At 40.8% G+C, this 23,800-nt stretch overlaps 1 protein-coding gene across 1 annotated transcript in view; it reads left to right on the top strand.

Annotated features, from left to right (window-relative positions):
• The window catches only part of LOC122814420 (tripartite motif-containing protein 10-like), a 142,794-nt gene that overhangs the window by 100,815 nt on the left and 18,179 nt on the right, over positions 1 to 23,800 (top strand). Inside the window, exon 3 of the mRNA XM_044087002.1 lies at positions 14,208 to 14,531. Within this exon, the coding sequence (XP_043942937.1) occupies positions 14,208 to 14,531 (324 nt within the window). The remainder of the gene's footprint in view (positions 1 to 14,207; positions 14,532 to 23,800) is intronic.

Here is a 23,800-nt window from a genome sequence, read left to right as displayed (position 1 = left end):
GTGGGTTGGGGAAACCCCCCGCCCAATTTTTTTTTTAAAGGGGGGGGTTTTGGGGTTAAAAAAACCCCTTAATTTTAAAATTTTTTTTCCCACACTTTCCAGTACATGAAAAAAAGAGGAGTGGGAATTCTGTGGCATGGTGGGGGATCTGCAGCAAGCTACAATTTGAATTGCAGTTTTGTCCAGAGTTAGTTGCACTTGAATAACTTCGGATGTATTATGCTGAGCATCTAGCCTGGAGGTGTGGATATCCTTAATGAATATGGACACACCTCTGCCTTTGGTGTTCCCGTCCAGGATAAATGGCTGAAATGTGTGGTATGAGTTATAGCCTGGTAGTGCAGGGGTGCTCTCTGGAGCCTTGAACCAGGTTTCATTCACTGCACAGGTATCACTGTTCTCCATTTAAGGAGTGCCTTGAGTTAGTGTATTTTGAGATTTGGACTTCTAGCATTGAGTAGCATCACCCTCAGTTTTTGCTTGCCTGTTCCTTTTATGGTGGTGAATTTGTCATTTGATCCTTGCATAAAAAAGGCACTATAGGGGTGGCAAGAACCTTAGCCAGTATACAGAATTCCAGGGGTGATAGATGCAGGCCATCTCTGGCAAAGCATCGTGGTCTGTCGACCATGTCATCCCAGGCAGACAGATACTGGATCCCTTTAGAATGACACCAAAAGCTTAGCCAATTGTTGAAGTCAATCATTTTGTCCTTGTACTGCGGTATCATTCTGGGTAATGGCAGAATGCTACTCAGGGCTAGGGTCATACCTGCCTGGGCTACAAGATCGGAGAGCTCTTCCATGTCTCTTTTCATGTTGTCCAGGGAGGTACGTCTCAGGTCGTTCACATCAACATGGACAATGACAGAGTCATATTTGTACTTGTTGTGGAGTGACCTGAGTGCATGGGTTATGTGGCGGATCCTGGCACCCAACAGGCAGCTGACAGTAACCTTCTTTTTGTTTAGACTGGTGAGTGGGAAATCAGTGTGCCTGACTATAGAGTCACCTATAACTAGTGTGTTGGGTACATTGTTTTGCCTTATTGGCTGTGGTTGAGTGGCACACTGAGTCTGTGGGCTGTGTGTCGTTTGGGTTGTGTTGGGGGGTGGAGGTTGCTTGCATTTCTGCTTTGGAGGTCTCTGTTGCTTGAGCAGATTATTATTGAGAGCCTCAGTGAATGTTTTTGTGTTTCTGTGTGTGGATTTTGGTGGTGTAGATTTAGTGAGACTATGTAATGAGTGTGGCGTGGTGAAAGTGTTTACCCTCTCCTCTTGACTGTCAAGTTCCGTCTTGGTTGGAGAGAGGTTTAAATCCAGTTTGGCTAGATAAGTGCAGGTTGTAGTGTTGGGTGGTAGGAGGAGAGGGTTGTCTGTGTACATGAGGCAATTTCTACATTACTCCAAGATGCCAGATTCATCAGATAGACAGGAGAGAACATTGGGAGCTGACCCTTGGACATGCCTGAATAAAAAAACTATTTTCCTCTAGATAAGTGAGGAAAGTGAGTACAAGAGCTGTTTTCTCTAAGCAAGTGAGGAAAGTAAGTACCAAAACTGTTTTCCTCTAGGTAATGAGGAAGGTTGAGTGCTGTAGTAATTAGTAGCTTATTTAGTGCTTACAAGTTTTGAACAAGTGCTGATCACGAGTAAGCAAATTCAAGTGCTAAAACTAAGAATCTTTATCTGGACTAAACTAGTTACAAGAAAGGGTGGAAACAAGTGCAAATGTGGTCTTTTTAATCAGAAAGTTGAGAGATGCAAAAACTGCCCAAACGGCCAGTAACTATAATTTCTGGGCCAGAACCACTCCTTATGTGGTAGATAGTTTACCTAGTGCTTACCACTCCCACTGATGAGCTAGAAGGCTTCCCTCCAACACAGAAAGCTTGGGGGGCTCAGAAGTCCTGGATGCAGCAAATCTGAATCTGGACTACACTAGCTACAGGAAAGGTAGGAAACCGACTTAGATTTTTTTTATACAGAAAAGTAGCTAAAACAGCAGTAAAAATAAAAATAAATTTTAGCTTTTTCCAGATTTCTTGTGCTGGGAAGTTGAGAGATTTAGTTGAGTGTCAAGTGGATTTTCCAAGGAGCTGAGGGCTTCAGGGGATGAGAAGTTCAGTAGTACTTATGTAGAGTCATTTGCATTGTCAGTAGCAGAACAGGTAGTATGCTTTCTTTTGATGCAGAAGGCTGTGGGTTCTACTCCCACAGTGTGCAGATGGATTGCTGATACTATACTGTGTTGTACTTTTAACGGGAGTGGATGCTGCAGTCCTATGAATGCCCTCCTTTGGAGGAGTTACCTAGTAACTATGTTTCTGTTACCAGTTTGCCATCCATCCCCATTGCAAAATTACTAGCTTATCATTTTTATAATGTAGCATAGGCCATTTATTCTTCAAGGGCAACAGGCACTTTATTTGTAGATAAAACCATGAAATATAAAGTTGTTTGCTAGCAGCAACCTCTTCATTAGTTATAGATCCCTTTAATGTGGAATTATTTAAATTACTTGCTTCTGCAGAGGTTTTGCATATTTACTGATATTGGTGAATTGCAATGACAGAAGTTTGAGTGGCCTTTTATGGTTGAAATTTTCTGAAATGGGTATTTTTTTTTAATTTATTTATTTTACTTTTGTTTACTGGGAAATTCCGACTTGACGCAGGGCCTTTTTCAGCGGATGCCCGGAGAGAAAAGCTCCACATCATATACATGATAGAGATACAAAGTTGCAGCAGTAGTAAACAACATTACAGGTTGTTGGCTTTAATACAATAACAAGATATTGATTATCAACAGTATATACAGAAAATGTTGCAAGTTAAGAGTTTCTTGTCCTTTATAATATTAGTAACAAAGTTGTCAGACAAGATGTTGAAGTATGTAAAGACAACTAGCTGTTTCTGACTGTTGTTAGCAGTTTTTTCATTATTCGTTCATACGCTTTGTTTCATTGCTTACTAGAAGACTGTTCTAAACTACAAATTTAAAACACATTCTAACAAGTGGTGCTGTAATATAAAAGGAATATAATTTAATACAATCAGTTTTATACAATCGGGAAGGTGAATCATAGAATGCATACATGTATGCTTGCTCACAGGATGCAGTAGTTCAAAATAGGGGAAGAGACGAGTCACCAATGGAGTCCCCCAGGGTTCGGTGCAGAGAATTTTTCTGTTTGATATATGCTGCTGTGTCTTTCGGCTTTTCCCGGTTAGGGGGTCGCCACAGCGGAACTCCGGTCCGCTAATGATTGGCAGTAGATTTTTACATACCGAGTTGCCGGCTCTGACACACAACCTTCAACGAAGGTATGCCCATTCACACATATCTCCACACAGAAGACGCTCTCGCTGAGAATCGAACAGGGCAACGTCTTATTGTGAAGCGACAACGCTACTGCAGCACCACCACCACAGTTTTTTTTTTCTGTTTGGTATGTACATCTCAAAAATCGAAGGAAATAACAAAGGGCTTTGGCCGACTATGTTTGAGATGTCTGCAAGCTCGGAGCAGTTATTAAATCCCCAAATGACTTAGCCATCACGCAGGAAGGTTTGTCCCAAAAAATAACTGGTGCCAAAATCATGAACTGAAACTAAACTCCAAGAAATACATCATCATATCCCTTGAGAAGTCATCTACTCCAGGGAACTACCAAATTGACAATGCTCCCTGAGAACTGACCCAGTTGTTTGGCGTTTGCGAACTTGTGTGTACAGTGAACTGACTTTTGACCAACATGTGCCCAGAGTCATAAAGTCTGTATTGCACTGCTTATAAACAAATTGATTTTGACTAGATCTAGAGATGTTATTGTACCCTTTTACAAAGCCCTCATTAGGTCAATCATTTTGTATAAAGTCCACTTTGGCATGTATCTGTCCAGACCCATGCAACAATTGGAATGTCCAAAGAGATACCTTATTAAAGGATACAAGTCCTAAACAGCAGGCCTTGTATGGACCACCTCAAAGATTTATTACTATACTCATTATCCTACAGAGTGCTTCGAGGTGACATGTCTGTCATACAAGGCATCCTCCGACCTAATACAGCTGGACCTAGTGAACCTCAGCAAGTCAAATGGCATCAGAAATACTCAGTCCAGGTATCTAAACTGAATGTTATGGAGAGATGGCTATATATCACAGAGGCTACCACTGTTCCAGAACAGAGTATCCATTCAATTAAAACAAAGCTCATCCCTGTCCATATTCCAATGCAATTTGGATCTAAGGATGGGTAATAGAAAATGTACTCCAGAATTGCCCCTCATGCCACTAATGGATAGAGGTAGTTCCTAAATGCTGCATCGCTTACATGGGTCCCCTCAAATTATCTATAGTATGATCACATTTATTCTCAATAAGGCTAATATGCAATTATCAGTCATGGGATAGGTAAGACCAATCAGGAAATGTTAATTGAAGCACCAGAAGGGAAATTGGTTAAGTGTAAAATATCCTCCAAGTGAACCTATGTTGTGGTAGTAAATTGCCCTTTTTAGATCAGTAAATGCCCCTCTCACCCTCTGCCCTCCCCAGTCTTCAGCATCTTCCGGCACCTCTGGGAACCTTTGTGGATGTTCCAGTTGCTGCAGGTGTCTGGTCAGGTACATATTGAAGGGTGCATTATACTCTGATGGGCCTGATGAGGGCCAAGTATACCTGTCTGAACCTAGATGCCATACCCTTCTTATAAGTTGACCGACATAGTAGGCTCAACACAGGTAATGTACAATGTTGTAATAAATTAGATGAAATGATAGAAGAATTTAAAGAACATGGCTGTGGTAATAGTTTATTGCAGCATATAAAAAGTAATGTTTTAAACGGCAGACATTCTGATGCCAGACCATATTTCACAACTAGCAGTAGTGGCAAACTGTACAGATAATAAGAGGAGATTATATGCATACATTACTAAGTATAACACAAGAACTGATGGGGTGAAGAATATAATATTTAAAAACTGCAGTATGTTTGGGACAATGCCTCAAATTAATGGAATAGTAAGGGGAAAGCCATATTTTGTATATAGGAATGGAGATCTACTTTTCTTCATCGAAATTTCACTACTTTGGAAAAAGAAAAGTAGATGCCCACTTCAGCGAAAGTGCACTTTCGCTGAAGTGTAGTCACTGCATTGTCTGACTACCAAAAAAAAAAAAAAACACAAAAATCTTTTGCACCTCACCCCCCGCTACTTAAATGCACCAACTCCAAGATTGCACTACAGCAAGGAAAAGGGAATATTCCCATTCCGCGCTGTATTGTGATCTCCGTAGTCGGTTTTTGAAGTTTCAGTACTTCGAACAAGTGGTCTCACACAATTGAGTTTCGAAGTACTGAAACTTCGACCAAACAAATGCATCCCAGGAAATGCCCTAGTGTGAAACAATGACTATGTTGTAAACACATGTCCAGTCAACAACAAGAACAGATGAAGAAGGGCATGTTTCCTTGCTACAATTGTAAATGTGTAATGACTTTGAGAAAGGCAATGAATTTCTACATCCAGTAACTTAAAAGAAAGCATTCAATTGTCATGCTACGTGTAATACATCCAAGATTGTTTATATGGCTAACTGCATAAAATATCCTGCTTTTTATATAGGAAAATGTACAGGAAAGCTTAAGGAGAGAATTACAGAGTATAAATCAGAAATACAGAGAAAGGCGATTAGTAATGCGCTTACCAAACACGTAGGAGAAAAAGGCATTGAACACTGGTCCCTTTGTAGGGCGATAGATATTAGATATAAGAATAGAAGAGGAGGGGACATAAATAATACTGTAGAAATATGTGAATACAAGTGGATTATACAACTAGTTGCCAATCATATGCCAGGTCTGAATATGGCTATAAACATAATATCATCAGTTTTCTCTTTAATATAGGTTTAAAAATGCATTAGTTAATAAACAGACTTTTAGGTTAATTTTTTAGAAATAAATTGATTGTGTTATTAAATTTAAGTAATTTTTTGTTTTTAAATAATTTTATTTTGAATGTGTTTTAGGATTGGGGCTAAGTCATATGATTTTTAACTTTGGCTATTTAAATGTGAATTTCTATTCTTGTATGAAGGGCTGTGCCTGAAAGCATTGTGGACTTAGAATAAACTTGGTTTTCATTGGCTGTGCTCTGCTTGTGTGATACTTGGAGTTTTTGTTTTGAACTATTTTTCTCCAAGAACAATTAATCTCAGTGCTGGTCCAGTTTGCTGTTTTTGTTCCCGAAATAAAGCTGTATTTATCTTCAATGTATTCTCTAGTCTATAAGATCTTTTAGCGATCTCTTTACAAACCATATACAGGTGCACTCGTGTGTGTGTGTATATATATACACACACACACACACACACACACACACACACACACACACACACACACACACACACACACACACACACACAGACACACACACACACACACACACACACACACACACACACACACACACACACACACACACACACACACACACACACACACACCTACATCCATTGTCATAGATGCATGCAGGTCATTTTGTATCTGAGATACGCTCCATAGCTTCATAGAGTCATCGCCATAATCCCACAAGTCAGTCTATATCTTATTTATTCACTAATTCCATAGGTGAACATGATGCATTCTTCATCATACTTATTTCCCAAGATTACAAACCCTCATGACTTATTTTCCACCATGTCTATTCCTGCATTTCAGAGCCACACCTAACACTGACGCATTGCAGAATTTGTACTTAGTTACACTGCAAGATGTCCTTCCATATCACTGTTGCAGTATTATTTACCTAAGGGTTCTCCTGCTAAGGATAGCCCAACATCCATCCAGAATATCAAAGCCTTTAGTTCTTATAGGCATTGTACATCACAAGTATGCTCCTCATGTAAGGTTTAGGGTGTAAATGTGATGCACACACATACAGAACTTCTTTGCTTACAATCCAAACTCTGTTGCTTGAACATTCATCTGAATGCCTTTCTGCTGTGCTGGTTACCAAGCTGTGTTTTCACATAAGTGCCCAGTTGGGATTCCTTCTCTTTTTTTCTTATTTGTTATGGTTATTGTGTTCATATTATCCAGAAGGGGAAAATATCAGTGTGGGAGGCAGATTCCCCATAAAGTCTGTAACAACAAGCGTCTGTTCTGTTTGTGTACTTCCCATGATCATAAGCAGTGTTCTCTCTGCCAGGTATTTGTATGTAAGACCCTACATAGTCATATCTTCTCTTTGTCCATGTACCTGGAGAGCCAGCATCTGAAGTTGTTGGTCAGGGTGCTATGGTGGAGTCATCCTTTCCTGAGCACCAGCTCTATGCCAAAAAGAAGTCAAAAGTTAGGTCTGATCTGGCTTCTGTCCAGCCTCCTCTGGATGTCTCTCTTGAGGCTGGTGAAAGGCCAGAAGATCATCCATTGGTGGCTTCAGATTCCTCTGCTACAACCCCATCAGAGGCCAGCGTGGCTCTAGTTTCTTGTAGGTCAACTGAGGCTTTTCACACATTAAGGGGAAACCTTGGCTGATTTCTGTCCAAAGGACTAAGGGGGATTTCTCAGATCTAAGTTAGAGAGGCTATTCCTCTCACCATTATCCTATCTCACCAGGGATCTGACCCTCTAAGGGTGTTTTATGTGGACGTTCCACAGAAAAAGAAGCAAAAATCAAAGCACATTCCCCCTTTTAAGGGTCCCCAGTGTGAATGGCAGGATTTCAGTTGGGGTTTATTTAATGCTTTGATGGTTTGAAGCCTCCTCAATGGGGCTCTGGCCCTGACCCTCCTTGATGTACCACTCCATTCAAGAGGACCAGGGAACTGGATTCCTCAGAAGTGGATTTGGACTGGGGGGTCTTGGCATACTCTTCTCAATCCCTTCCCCTTTGAACTATGGTTCTGATTATGAGGATTCCATAAGTCCAGATTCCCACTGGAGGAGTTGTCCATTGCCCACATGATGGATTATTTTAAGTGGGATTGTTCTCAAGTCTCTGAGATTCAGAAACAATATTATGAGCTCATACAGATGGGGTCTCCCAAGCCATCTGCTGTTCATCCTGTTTTGGCTGCTCTTCTGGATACTTTCTTGGCAGCATCTGGAGCCCCTGATTCTCTGCTCCCTACACCTGTGAAGCCAGATAGATTCTATAAAGTGCCTGAGGAACACCTCATTTATTTATAAATGCCCTTCTGTAGTGTCAGTCTCCTCTGATTAACTGTTCAGTGTTGCCCTCTACCAAGCTGTTGTCTGATAAGGATAGTAGGGCTATGGAAAGGCTGGGCAAAAAAGTTTACTCTTCTGCCACTTTATCCTTTTGGGCCATCAGCTGCCAGATTCAAATGACACTGTATGTGTTAGCCCTCCTTTCTCAGGTTTCTAATGTGGTTTCTGAACTTCCTGACTCTGTGAGGAAGGCTTTGGCCCTTTCCTTGCTGGGTTGTACTTCTCAAGTTGCCTGCCACTCAGTCAGATTTATTTATTTATTTATTTTACATTTATTTACTGTGATAGTCCCACTGGATATATGTCCATTTTTAGCGGAGGCCCGGCGAGAAAAGCTCCAATAGACAGCATTACAATGAACACACAAGTTAGATACATAGAAAATATAAGACAAGGAGTTATATACAATGGCTTAGTAATGTTCCCAATAGGGACTCATAGTTAACATGGTCTGACACATTAAAGCAAAAATTATCAGACTGGTACAGAACGTAGTTGAATATTAAATGTTAAGATATTATTTAGATATGATTTCATTTTTTAACGTAATCAGGGTTGGTACATGGACAAAGCCAGTTCACAGATGTAGCTCTGATGCAGCTGATTCATCTTCCAAGGGTTCTGCCTTTGGTTCAGTTATTAGATGTTATTCCCAGCTTCCTCTTCAGACCTTGTCTGATGACATTAAGGCCAAAGTTTGGATACTGTTCTGTAAAATAAAAATCTTTTTGGTTATTCTGCAGATGAACTTTTCAGGTCTGTCCAAGACTAGAGTGAAGCCTTGCAGGATGAGACATTTTTTTTGTACCTATTTCCAGTCTGCTTTTTGTTCATAGACAATATCTCACTGTTACTAAGGTGAAGAAGGGATCTAGTCATATGCCTCCTGCTAAATCTACTCAGACTTCTGCCTCCCAGAAATCTCCTTTCCAGGATAAGCTGGATTGTATTTGACAGTTTGGTTTCTCCTGCCCTCATCCAGGTTCCTTTGTCCCTCCATCTGCCCCTGTCTCTTCCAAACTGGCCTCAGCTTACTACAGACTCTTGGATTCTGTCCATTATCTGTTAGGAATATTTCAGGTTTATATTAGTATCTTGAACAGTCAAAATGTCAAGCGCAAACAGATCAGCACATATATGTCGATCTACCTCTTCACTGCAATGTTTAAACATCAAAACACATAATAGCGAACCATCATAGTTGGTAAACACCGCCTCCCTGGCTCTGCATTGAATACATAAAGTTAAAGACGAAATTTAAGGAGGCGGTGTTTGCCAACTATGACTGTTCGCTATTATGTGTTTTGATGTTTAAACATTTCTGTAAAGAGGTAGATTGACGTATATATGTCTTTTTTGTGCCCGACATTGACCCAATATTTCATGGTTTGGGAGTCCCTTCCACCCTTTTCAGACATTCCTCAACCTACTCCAGAATAGCTCTCTCATTTCCCAGAGGTTCTTCACTCTCTTTTGGCTCAGGGCACCATTCAAGCTATCTCTGTTGTCTAAGTAGGGAAGGGATTTTACTCCAGGATTTTTCTGGTCTCATGAAAGAGGGTACTTGGAAACCGATTCTGCATCTTTTGTGGATGAAAACCTTTCTCACGATTCCTTCCTTTCAAATGTTATATCTGCAAACATTATTTCCTCTTTTATCCCAGGGCTTTCTTGTTTGATCTCAAGGATGCAAACCTTCACATCCTCGTCCATCCTCTCTTTAGGAGAGTTTTGTTTCTCTCTCTTCCTTGCATTTTCAGTTCTCTGCTTTGCCCATTGGACTTTCTAATGCCCCAAGGGTATTCTCCAAATGCCTTGTTCCTGTCATTGCTTTCTGAAGGCTTGAGGAATTCAAATCTTTCTCTGTCTAGATGATTTGCTTATAGAATCTCCTACCCCCAGTACTCTGCTTCAGGATCTCAGGTTTAGTACTTCACTGTTGCAGAGTGTGAGGTTCACCGCAAACTTTCAGGAATCAGTCCTGACACCTTCTCAGGATCATATTTTTCTTGGCTGTGACTTTGGATAGTCCCCATGCTCCTAAAGCTTTGCCTCTAAATGCCTTTTTGAATACCTTGTTCCTCTGGTGGCTGCAATGGCCAGGAAAGTTTTCAGGGTTCTCAGGTTCATAGCTTCCACCATTCCCATGCTCCCCCTCAGCAGGCTGCATATGTGGAAGCTTTAGTGTTACCTCTGGTCACTGTGGCTTTAACATTGTTACCCCTTGAATTTCCTGGCATCTTTCCTTCCTGATCTCAAGCTCAAGCTTCAGTGGTGGATTCATCAACTTACACCCAACCCAGGGCTTTTTTTCAAGTTCCATTTCCATCTCGGAAGCTCTTTACAAATGCCTCAGTCAGGGGGTTGGCTCTGTCTGTGGCATCCCCGAGTTTCAGGGTCTCTGGCCTCCTTATCTGAGGTTAGACTGCTGTAGTATAATGGAGATGAGGGCTCTGCTTCTGCCTCTTCAGGCTTTTCATTCATTCTTTCATCCTTGGCCCCTCAAAAACTTCACAGACAACACAACAGTGATGTGTCATGTCAACAAGTAAGGGAGCAGAAGGTCATATCTTCTTTGCTGACTAGCTCTTCAGGACTGGGATCTAGCTGTCTAGTATCAAGTGACTCTTTATATGGTTTATATTCTCTCAGCCACACATCTAGTGGCAGACTCCTTGATCAGGTCCAGCACATAAGCTCACAAATGGATCTTTCACAGAAATGTGTCCCTAGGAATTGTCCATTCATGGGATATTCCTCTGGAAGATATTTTGCCTCCCCTCTGATCAGACAACTTCCTGTTTTTGTTCCAGATTCCCAAAAGTCTTCTGACTTGGAAAGTGGAAACCCTGTATTCTCTTTGGAAGTTTTTTTCTGCACTCCTTCCCTTCCTCCTCATGAGTCTTGCACAAGATCCAGCAGGACTCTCCCAAAATCCTGCTGGTGACTCCCTTTTGGCCCAGACAGCACTAGTTCCCTCTTCTTTCTCACTGGTCCATTGGGGAATCATGACAAGTTACCTCACCGGGTGGATCTTCTCACACAAGACAAGGAGTCACCCATTCATCCTCACTTGTCCACTCTTCAAATGATACTGTAGGTGATAGGCGTTTGATCCCTTTTAAGCACTTTTTCTGAGGACCTGCTTTGGGTTCTGCAAGAGGCCAGGACACCCACTACCAGGGAATCGTACATGTCCAAATGGAAGAGATTTTCTTTCTAGTGCCTTTCGCGCCATAGGGATCCCCTATCTATGGTGGCTGCTCTGGTTCTCTTATTTGTGTGGTCTTCTCCATGCTAGGTTGGCATATTCTTCAGTCAAAGCTCACCTGTCAGCAATTTCTGCATTTCTGCCTTTGACTCCTGCTCTGACCTCTAGGTTTGAGGTGAAGCAATTTCTTAATGGTGGCCTTCATATCAGGCCTCCCAAAAAGCCTATTCCTCCTTCCGGGGACACAATTATGTACTTGAAAATTTGAGTTAGGCTCCTTTTGAGTCTTCTTCTACTTCAACTTCCGTACCACACTGTACTTGGAAACTGTTCTTCTTTAAGCTCTCACCTCAGCCAAGAGAGTGTCTGAGCTTTAGGGTCTCATGGCTATTCCTCCTTTTTAGTTTTCCACAGATACAGGTTTTTCTTGGTACAAATCCTTCTTTTATGCCCAGGCAGTCAGTGAATCGTCCCGTAATCGCTCTATTCATCTTCCTTCCTTTTTTTCTTCTTTACATTCTGCCATTGAGAAGGTTCTTCACACCATGGATTTGCACTGACAGCTCAGGTAACATTTTGGGTAAAACTAAAGTTATTCACAAATCTGAGCAGCATTTTGTTTCCTTTCATCTCAGGACAAGGGGTTTGGCTATTTCTGAGCAAATCATCTCTTCCTGGATTTCTAGGGTCATTTTTTGTTATTGTTTTCATTGAAAATATATTTTCTCGTCAGTAAAGTTGCAATCTACTAGGAAATTTGCCTCCCTCTGGTGATTGTTTTTAAGAGTCTGATGCCAGTTCCATCCTTGAGGTTGCTACTTGGTCCTCTGTTTAAACTTTCACTGAGCATTACAAATTGGATGTTATTTCATGGGCCAGGCAGGCTTTGCCAGGGCTACCCTGCATGGATTTGTAAAGGGCTCTTCTGTACCTTCCTCTTACACTCCTGTACTCTCCCTTGGGTAAAGAATATTTCAGTAGTGATATGGAAGGACATAGCACAATTGTGTAAAATCTTAGCATAAACGTGAATGTCCTTTTCTTCACTGTTGCAGTATTCATTCCTTCTCTGCTACCCCCTTCAGGCTTGTCTTTGTCTTGCCCTTCTATCCAATGGGTTTATCATCATCATCTTCTTCTCTTGGATGTGCATGCTTTCCTTGTCCCTGTGGGCATTCCCCTTCTGGGGCATTTTCACTTCTGAGTGTGTGTTCATACGTCACCTTTATGGTCCTACTCCTTCTGTGGGGAGCATACATGTGACATGCAGTGTGTATAAGAACTAAAGACTATGGTATACTGCCCAGATGTTGGGCTTTCCTTGGCAGGAGATCCCTTATGTAAAGAATATTGTAATAGTGAAGAGATGTTTATCCACTGTGTGTGGTTAGATTTTACACAACTGCAGTTTCTTATTGGATGCTGGGACTAAATCACTTCACAACTGCTGCAGTGTTTGCATTCACTGATTTTCACATTGTAGAATTAAGCTTTCTATTTGTCAGCCCTACTTAATCTATTGGACTTGATTCATAAAGACTTGCTCTCCAATTGACTTAGCCTGGTACAGGTCTGGCCTGATTCCAAAAAACTTGTTCTCAGAGTGAGTGCTTTACTTTTGGTGTAAGACCTGTCTATAAACAGGCCTACCACTGGTGACCAGATTCCGAAAGATCTGCTTTCAGTCTAAGTAACTTATTTCAATGTAAGGCCTCTCTCTATAAACAGACCTACACAGGTCTTTTGGAATGTGGCCTATTGTGTATGATGACTTAACCTAATTGCTGTCACTTTCCTCTACTGTTATGACCCTGGATATGGCCTAGTCACCATGGTTCCTCCTAACTTGTGTATAATGAACAGATACAGGACCTCCTAGGGCCTAGCCACCATGGTTCCTCCTAACTTGTGTATAATGAACAGATACAGAACTGCCTAGGGGCTAGCCACCATGGTTCCTCCTAACTTGTGTATAATGAACAGATACAGGACTGCCTAGGGCCTAGCCACCATGGTTCCTTCTAACTTGTGTATAATGACCAGATACAGGACTGCTAGGGCCTAGCCACCATGGTTCCTCCTCACTTGTGTATAATGAACAGATACAGGACTGGCTAGGGGACTGAGCCCACATTTTACCTTACAGCAGAAAACTTCTTCCTTCTAAGAATTTGGCCTCTTTGCTCACCATAACTCCTGAAAACCAGAGACCACCAGGAGTCAATAGAAGAAGTCAGGTTGGTATAGAGACAGACAGTGTGGGGCTTACCTTATCCTTTATTCAGATCCAGCTTCACCTCCCTCTGAACACACAGCTCTTACATTACATTAATTATTAATATAGACTAAAGGTCATCTGTGTAGAGTTTCCACTCTCATTCCTCCAGAGAGTATTATGGTGGCTTCACATTTCTTCCTTCCAGCCACACTGATGGGCTTAGTTAGGTTCAGAGTTTCTGGGTTCATAGTTAAATACTTGCTACCAGTCTGCAGACTTTTATAAGCCTAGACAATATAGAGGTCAGAATCAAACCATTTACCTTGTATCTGTGAGGTAAAGACCTAACCATTAAGACAAACCCTCCCCTTAACCAGATCACCAGTTTTGCAGTCAGCTCCTGTGTCTCTGTTTCCGGCGAGCTTAAGTTTGTTCTTTCTGTCGTACAAGGTAAATATATGGACATAACTGGTATTGTGGTATGATAATGTATAGCAAGTTGACTTGTTGTTATTTGTATTACTTGTTTCACAGGAACATGCTATTAATTTAGAAAAATACATTGCAGAAGAGTTTGCAAAACTGCACCAGTTTCTTCATGACAAGGAGCAAAAACTCATTCAACAACTTAACAGCAAAGCGTCCGAAATTCTGAAAGAGATAGAAGAAAAATTTGAATGCATTAAAACTGGTGTCACAGAAATCCACTCAGCAGTGTCTGATATTAACTTTGGATTCAAAAAAGAAGTAGACATTCTGGAAGAGAGAAATGACACAGACAATCTGGCCACCACTGAGGAATCAGTGTTAGGTGACACCTCAGAACATGGAAAACACAAAACTAATGGTGTTCTATCAGTAAGTCCACTTTTGATTTTTGCTGTTGTACTTGCATGCCTTTCATTTTGGGAACTGAATCCTTAGGTTTGCAGCTGACATAAGAAACATTTCAGATAAAGTACCAGCAGTTTAAATCATATACAGTAATGTGCTTATTTTTTAATTACTTTTATTTGTCGTTTTTTTTTTTTAATTTGTTCTGATCATTTGTCCAAAATTGGTCAATGGCTTTACATCAAGGCAAACCTTGTCACCTCCCAACATGCTGAAATAAACATACTGAGAACTGAAGTGCTTGAAAAACAACAAAATTCATTTCCTAACTTCTTCTTTCGGCTTTTCCTGGTTAGGGTCATCACAGTGGATCACCTGTCCGCTCATGATTGGCAGTAGAGTTTTACGGTGTCGAGTTGCCAGCCCAGCGCCAAACCTTCCACAGAAGGTACACACATGCACAGACTCACGCTTAGGGCCAATTTAGAGTGTCCAATCCACCTACTGAATGTCTTTGGGATGTGGGAAGAAACCGGAGCACCCGGAGGAAACCCATGCAACCACAGGGAGGGCATGCAGACTCCGTACAGAAGGCACCCCAACCGAGAATCGAACCGGAGAACCTGTTGCTGTGAGGTGGCAATGCTACCCGCTGCACCACCGTGGCTGCCCATCAAAACAAACTCATTCAGAACAATTAAATGCCTCAACGTGTAGTAACTTTGAGAACTCTGGATGTCAGGTTAAGGTGACATCTTTCTTACTTGCAGACTTCATTGATCTCTTTATTAAAATTAATTAGACATTTGATGACTTTTGACTGGAAGACTAATTAATATAAAGGCATCTCTTCATTAAAAACTCTGATGCGTAATTGAAGCTGTGTCTTTTATATACACAGTTTCTGACTGGTGGATGAAAATAGTGTAGCATAGCAGTTTTAGACAAATACAATTTCTTTACTTATTGCAGGACCCTTTTTATCAAGGGTTTGCTGCAAAGGATCATCAGGTAATAGGAAATACAAGGCAGTTGGCTCATGTGACCATTTATACCTGCCAGTACCCATCCTCAACCTGAACCTCCTTTGTCAGGGAGTGCCAGGCCAGTCGGACCAGGGTTGAAGTTGTGAACACCTGCCCAAACTTCCAGTTCCTGGTTTAAGGCAGATAATGTATTACACTGCTTAATTTGCAGTGGAAGTCCGTTCCAAAGATGGGAAAGGTGTTGTGTAATGAATCTCTCTTTCTACATTGTTTTATTTACGTGGTGTAGATTTAGATCCCTTGTGGATTATTCCATTCATGGAGATTCCAAAGATCAAGGACCACCAAGTTCCTAATGGCTTGAATGGCAAGGCATAAGTCTCCGCTCAGAAGTCTGTAAGATATTTAATAAAGGGACACTCCTTCCAATTTTTTCAGATAGCTTAGGGTTTTTTAACAGGTGATCTCCCTAGTTAAGAGCCTCTGATGTCTTGTTAGTTGTTGGATAAGTCTAGTAGGGTTCATTCTAGAGAGGACATTATATTCAATAATTGGTATAATCAATGCTGAATATAATGGGACAGTGACCTGTTTGGACTGGAAGGCGTCTCTTTGTTGATCATCTGTGGTAAGTAGAAATTCTTCCTGACTTCTGTTCAGGGTTGCCACCTTTTAACAAGGGCAAAGTGGGGCATGGGGGTCTGGTCAACAGGATAGGGGTGTGGCCAACATGACACTGGCCACACCCCCACCACGACATTACCAGAGTTGTTAAAGGAAATGCAATATTAGTTATGGATGCAACATTGTGACATTACAGCATACTGAAAACTCAAACCATTTAAATGAAGTGAACTATTACTGCACACACACTAATCAGTTGTAACAATAAACTTTAAAGGAATTAAAAACACACTACTCATTAAACAGACACTTGTTTTTACCACTGAACATGCCCACCTCACCCCACAAGACAAAAAAGTTAACCATATTCACTGAACCAAAAAGCAGTAAAATGAATGAGAATGCACAGTGGATACCATAGACCTAATTTAGCTTTTGACCACAGCAGTTAAGAAATGTATGGCACTAATTTACACAGCGCAATGATCTATTAATGAACATGCCCAACAGCAGCACTGGTCATAATCGGATTATAATGAAAACAGTAAATAAGTATGTTGAAGACATCACTAAAACACAAAATAAAAACTTTGCTACTTACAGACGCAAACTACCCTGTAACAACAACATGGTTTAGCACAATCTCAAATACATTGCATTAACTTCTGAGCATCCATCCACAAAAAAAAATAAATGGGAAAAAAGTCCAAACATTTTAACTTTTAAAAATACTTCTTGCAAGAGAAGTAACAAACTACAATGTACAGCAGACTCCATGGGCTCCTTTTACCTCAAAACATAGCAATTAATCCAGCACAGCAATGCAATAAACAGGCCCAAGTAAAAGTAACACACCCATATACACATTACAAGCAAAGCAGTACATTTTAACCTTATTAAAAATGCATAATAAATTAAATGCACACACAATCTTGAAACAGCTTTGGCAAATTGGCAACGTGTACCTACTAGAATAATAAATGAATTACATTAACTGTTAACATTCCCCCTCAAAAGGTAGACTTGTACCACATAGACATGGATTTGCAGGAACAGGAAAAATTATCTAAACAGTATATCGTAATTTCCTGAAAACAGCATTATAGTACATATTTCCATACAAAAAAAGTGCAAACTATGCTCAAACATTTCCTATCTGCAAACAGACAATACCCAGAAAAAGCTACGACAATAGAAATGCGTCACACTAATTTATATTTCACTGCCCTCCCAACAGAAACAAACAACTTCTATACACAGTATAGCCTTTTAAAAGTAATGCTTCCAAATCATACCCCGAAGAATAATAACAATTACATATACATTCAGGTTTTATATCTTTAAAAACTACTACTCAAAAATATCAAACTAACCACTACACAGATTTAAATATTGCGTACTGCACCCACCATCTACCTTTAAACATTAAAAAAATTAAACCACACTATATTAACATTTTAAACTAGTACAAAAGTCTCAAAATAACCACTGCACAGATTTAAATACTACATACTACATCCCCATCTACCTCTAAACATTAAAAACTTAAATAAAGCACACTATTCCCATTTTAAATAACTAAAGCCACAAAATGCAATTATCTACTTACCACTCACAGTTATTGCTGGTCTGGCTTGCTTCTTTCCTGGCTGGGCTGGCTGGCTCCCTTGCTGGCTTCTTTCCTGGCTGGCTCCCTTGCTGGCTTCTTTCCTGGCTGGCTGGCTCCCTTGCTGGCTTCTTTCCTGGCTGGCTGGCTCCCTTGCTGGCTTCTTTCCTGGCTGGCTCCCTTGCTGGCTTCTTTCCTGGCTGGCTCCCTTGCTGGCTTCTTTCCTGGCTGGCTCCCTTGCTGGCTTCTTTCCTGGCTGGCTCCCTTGCTGGCTTCTTTCCTGGCTGGCTGGCTCCCTTGCTGGCTTCTTTCCTGGCTGGCTGGCTGGCTCCCTTGCTGGCTTCTTTCCTGGCTGGCTGGCTGGCTCCCTTGCTGGCTTCTTTCCTGGCTGGCTGGCTGGCTCCCTTGCTGGCTTCTTTCCTGGCTGGCTGGCGGGCTCCCTTGCTGGCTTCTTTCCTGGCTGGCGTGGCTGGCTGGAGAAAAAAATCAGATCTTTTGTCGCAGCTTTTATAGAGCTTAGTGCTCTACAGCTGCGACCTTTATGGGGCTCTTCAGAAGAAGTTCCCACCCCCTACAATGGCTGCAGCCAATTACTGTGCTGCATTACCACCCAGACCTAGCAGAGAATCCCTCTAACTGCAGGTCCGGGTGGTGACGTAGCCGCATTGCCGTGGAAAAACCGGAAGTATTTTCGGCTTTTCCACGGCAATTTAAAATGCGAAGCGCAAAGGGGAAAAAATGGGACTTTTAAAGTCCCACGCTTGGTGAGCGCGGGAAGCGGGATGAGAGGACTCAAACCGTGAGTGTCCCGCTGACAACGGGACAGGTGGCAACCGTACTTCTGTTGCATGATAATCAAAGGAGAAGGAATTGTTAACCAAAGTACCAAGATCTCTAACTACATTCTCATTTTAAAGTGGGGTACTGATGTCATGTACTGGAAGGAGGGGAATATTTACCAAACAGAATAATGTTACACTTGTTAGGATTTCATTTAAGCCCGTTACTAGCACATCAGCATTATTTTCACATGGCTTTGAGTATCAAGCGGTCACTTGACAATGACTCTCAGTTTGCAGTCATCTACAAACCTGGTTAGCCAGAGGTCTTGGTTGATAGTCTGGAAATCAGAAAAGTAAATGCTAAACAAAACAAGTCCCAACACAGAACAAAATTGGTTACCTCCATGCTCTTTTATGAAGCACCTGCTACCTGCACTGTATGGGTTCTGTCCTTCAGCCAGTTTGCTGTTCATCTTATTATATGGGGGTCTTTTTATAATGCATTGAGCATACTATCTATCCTAGTGTAGTGCAAAAGACCTTGAGCAGGTCAAGGTTTGCTATGTATACATCATGGCTGATGTCAGTAGATTGTGTTACTCTTTCAAAGATGTTAACCAGATTAATTAGAAAGGATCTACCCTTGGCAAAGCCAAACTGCTGCAACTCTAGCCGGATGAGATTTTTAATGCCTTAGTTAATCAGGTTAGTTACAATATGCTCCATGGCTTTGCATATGAGACTTGTCAGGCTGTTGGGCCTGTAATTCCCAGGATCAGTGATGTGGCCACCGTTGTGAAGTGACATCACTATTATGCACTGAACGTCAGTAGTTAAACATGGGTTAAATAGTTTGAGTTGTTCCACAAGTACTTGCATGGTACTGTTTATTAAACAGCAATGTATATTATCAAGTACCATGCAGGAAGTGTATTAGTCTTTGAGAGTACCTTTAGTACGTGAACCTTGGTCGTGTTGATGGTGGGGAGGGAGGGGGTTTAGGTATTCAGGGATAAGGAGGTTTGACTCATCATTTCCAGAGTGAAGTTGGGACTCAGTTTGTTAGCTGGTGCATTTGTAATGTCTGCTGAGTCAGAGTTAGTGGTGCCATCTTGAGTAAGTTCTGAACAGTCTTTTGTATTTCTTACTTTCATAACACATAACTAAAGAAGTATTTGTTGTCCTCAAGTTCATGGACTGCCCTAATAGTCCTATTATTTTTAAAGTTTTAGTCATTTTCTAATGTCATGCTTGATTAGAGGGTCCTTCGATCTGATTTGTATTTTAAGGAGTTTTTTTTTTCTTTTATTACAAATGTTGCTCTGTTGGACACTGGGGTGGTTTCATTTTAAACCTTTTATTATATTTAGAGCTGGTGCATAATGTCAGTTGTATACATTTATATAAGTGGGCAGTGAACTCTTATGTGTAGCTCCCTGCTCTGGAGGAGTATGACATTAAGCTAGAATATGTGAATCTTCAAACTTTATCATAGAATTTGGTACGATGTGTAGATTTTTAATCATTGAATTCTGAGATATTGTGAAATTTAGAGGTTTTAGTCATTTAATGTGATTAGTGAATGAACACACTTTACCAGGGAAGGAGATACTGGTGGAATAGTCCATAAAAAAGCTATATTTGTAAGGACTAAAGAATATTAGGCCTGTATGCATAATCTGTTCCAGGGAACTTTTGTTTATGAAACAAAGAACTTTTGGGTGTATCCTACAATTGAGGTATAGATTCATGGGTAGTTAGTCTCCCAAAAAATTAAGTTTTTGTTTATAGGTAGTTCATTGATTTACATTTAAGAACCTTGCTTGATTATTATGAGTCACAGAGGGAGTACTGTAACAGGCGATGAAATGATAGCTGTGTTTATGGGTTCCTGGAAATGTATCTAGAGGTGATGTGGTCCATAACAGATATGGAGATGCTATCACAACTGCCACGGAGTCTGAAGACATAATAGATACAAAACCTTGCTATAGGCAGAGTGCTTTCTTAACATTTAAAATAAATTTCAGTAATTACTTAAACATGGAGGTGCTTCAAATGTAAGAGGGCCTCAATGTTGAAGTATGTTGAAGGCTTGGAACAAGAGAGGCAGGCTGTCCATGGCAGAGCATGTAGGACTGTCTAGCATTTCATCTCATATTGACACCTATTGGATCTGGTACCAAATATTTAGCCAACTGTTGATGCTACTTATTTTGTCTTTGTACTTGGTCATCATTCTTGGGAAGGAAGGAATACTGTCAGGACCAGAATCTTCCCTGCATGTTGTGATTGCATGGAGCTTCTGACATGCCTCTCTACAAATCCCTCAGAGTTTTGCATGCCAAGTCATTCACTCCCACAGAGTCATATATGCCAGCTGTAAGTACCTTAAGGTCTCCTGATATGTCAGACATCTTGGCATCTGAAAGACAATTCTCCATCACCTGTTGTCCAGAGAGGACAGGTGATATTTTGAGTGTAGAGTCATCAATCATTAAAACATTTTTATTTGTAGAGTAGTCTGGTGTACTGGATCTGAAATTATTTAAATCCCGGTGACTCTTTGTTGGACGTATGCCAGAAGGTGATATGGTGTTAAATTTTTACTGAAACTTAGTCGTCATGGATCTAGGAGGCTTTGGCAGCAACTTTTTACAGCCACCGAATAAGACATTATGAAGTGGGTTAGTATAGACTGTTTTGCAATGTGTGATGCCCACTCTCCACTTCCTTCAGAAGGAAATCAGTTTGTGTGTGTTGACTTTTAATGGAGGTCTGGATCAAAATGTTAAGTAACAGTAAAAGAGAAAGTATGTAAAAAAAAATTATTCCATCTAAAGAATTTCACCCAGTGAACAGTTGATAACAATTGGTTGTGTACCATCATTCTGCCAGAAACAAACATTACCAAGCTAAGAATGCACACCATTGCTACATATTTGTTTTAAACGAAATGCGATGATTATCAATAGTGATCTCCCCTCTCCTGCTATTTCCAGTTAAAACAAAAAGGCAGACCAACACCAGTTCGCCTGCACATACTGTTGCTTTAGACAACCAGTAATTTTGACATGCCATTTCTGTGTTGGAGTTGCCGTCAGAGAATTGCTTAATCTGAAAATAATCACTAAAAGAGTAAGTGATGCCTGTCTAACCCAATCTCATAGTCTTGGGAAAACATGCTGAAGGAGACGTGCTTAACCCAGTAGCAAAAATGTCATGTCATCCAAAGGTGGGAGCTAAGCTCTAGGTGCATCCGTAGTGTCTTCCTTCCTTTTTAACCCAAAAGTGTTTGTGTAAGGGGGCAGGACAGTATCCTGTTTGCATATGGGTTATTTGGTTATGAACAGTGCTAGCACAGATCAAATGATTCTGTCATTTTAACATGCAGAAGGGGTTTTGACATTTATTAAATGAGTGCTATCAAAGGGGCATGTAATTGTTTTCACCAAGCTGTCAGAGCATCATAAAATGTATATCTTAGATATGGTAGTTGGTTTAAATTTGCAAGTATTCTTTTTTTGAGTGAAAGGGGCTGGTGAAACAAAACATTTATACATTTCTGACACTTGGTTGCAGCAGACCCATGTGTATATTTGCGTAACCAGTGCCTTTTGATGGTGTCATGTGAGTAGAGGAATTTGATGATTGGCATGTTTGAAAAAAACTGAAATTTAGCTATAAGAACTGCTTTAAAAGTACAGTAGATCAGGGTTTAGAATTATTTTCAAACAATGACAAGTTTAAAACTTAAAAGACCCTACTTAATGCAGATCTGTGCAGAAACATTTCCTGAGATTGCCATTTAGACTGAAAGGCTAGGCTGTTGTCTGTCTGGACATCTTCAGAGTTCCATGATCTCCCTAACTTACCTTATCCTTCCTGGGCTTATACCTACTTCAAGTCTTGATCAAGATCTTACAGTCATTTCTGACAGATTTCATAACATTAGGGGATGCATTTCTTTCTTGAATATTCCTGTGTGAGAAATGTCCACATCTGCATACAGATCAGCTTGTGATTCCTCCTTAATATTAATGCCACGATGGAAGCTCAGGAAAATTAGCACTGGTTGGCTGCAGCATACAGTTTCCTGTTGTTCACTATGTGGGTTGTACATTGAATGTAAAATGCACAGCAACATTTTGGCTGTTGAGACAACCCTGTAAATGGAAGTTGGAGTAAAAAAGGGAGCAACATCTTAACTCATTAACCCTGACTACCGTCTCATGGCGCCTCTGTGGTTACACCCGAGCTCGCTGCGAGACAATAGTAACCGCATGCTTTTCCACCCGAGTGCCTTCTCCCAGCTCACACAACCTTTGCAATCAGATTGTAACTCCAATGTTGAAAATTAAGCTGAAAAAGTAACTGAACTTTGCCAGTTATCTTGCCAGCTTAAATTTCAGCATGGAGTTACACGGTGTTCATATTTCATTTTTCTGAGAAAATCGGCTTGCAATTCACTGTGTACTTTCCTCTGCATAGCAAGCTGATTTTCTATTCGTATCATCAAGCAGGCGGCGGTGTCCAATGACATTCTTATAAGGCAAGCCATGACTTTCTTAACACCTGCACCCCCTGCCCTAAAAATCCTTTGTTCGGTGCAAATAAATAGGGGGTCCAACAGTAACAATTCCCTTTTTTTTTTTTTTTTTTTTTTGCTGTTTGTTGAATTTACTGCTGGATCCCTCTATTTATCCTGCTGCTAACTTCATGACCGGAGATCTGTCTGCGAGACTTTTGCTACACACGGTTTCCCCTCCAACCAGATTAAGGTAAGATGGTGCCTTGTTTTACTCGGTTACTCACGTAATGTTGCTACAGTAAAAGCTGCTACTATACTAATCGTTGTTTTTTTCAGTTAATTATTTTTAAACTGTATATACCTTTCCAGCTATCTGCTGTAGGCTGATGGTCTCTTTGAAGTACTGGCCCACCCCAACAATCAACATAATTTCTGATTCCTCTGTCATCTGGGTAGCACAGCAGTTACTTTACTTTATTCAGGATGTAGGGAATCTTAGTTTTCAATGTAGGCGAAGTTACATGATTTCCCGTAGCTCATAAGCCAAGTCTCAAAACTACTCTGTATACCACAAAAGATAAGAACGTCCTTTTTATAATCAGTGTAGATAAATGCTCTTGTAAATCTTTTTCTTTTGGCTATGAAACACTAGTTTCTTTTCTGGTTCCGTTGTGGGCACTAGCTTTACTTTTAGCTTTTCGGGGGTTATGTGGGGATTTTTTTGAATGCAGTATTGCGGTTAAAAGGCTTTTTTCTGCTTCAGG

Source organism: Protopterus annectens, chromosome 10.part0, assembly GCF_019279795.1.
Source record: "Protopterus annectens isolate FY-2018-M chromosome 10.part0, PAN1.0, whole genome shotgun sequence".
Taxonomy (NCBI): domain Eukaryota; kingdom Metazoa; phylum Chordata; order Ceratodontiformes; family Protopteridae; genus Protopterus; species Protopterus annectens.
This window is presented reverse-complemented; position numbering and strand designations above follow the sequence as displayed.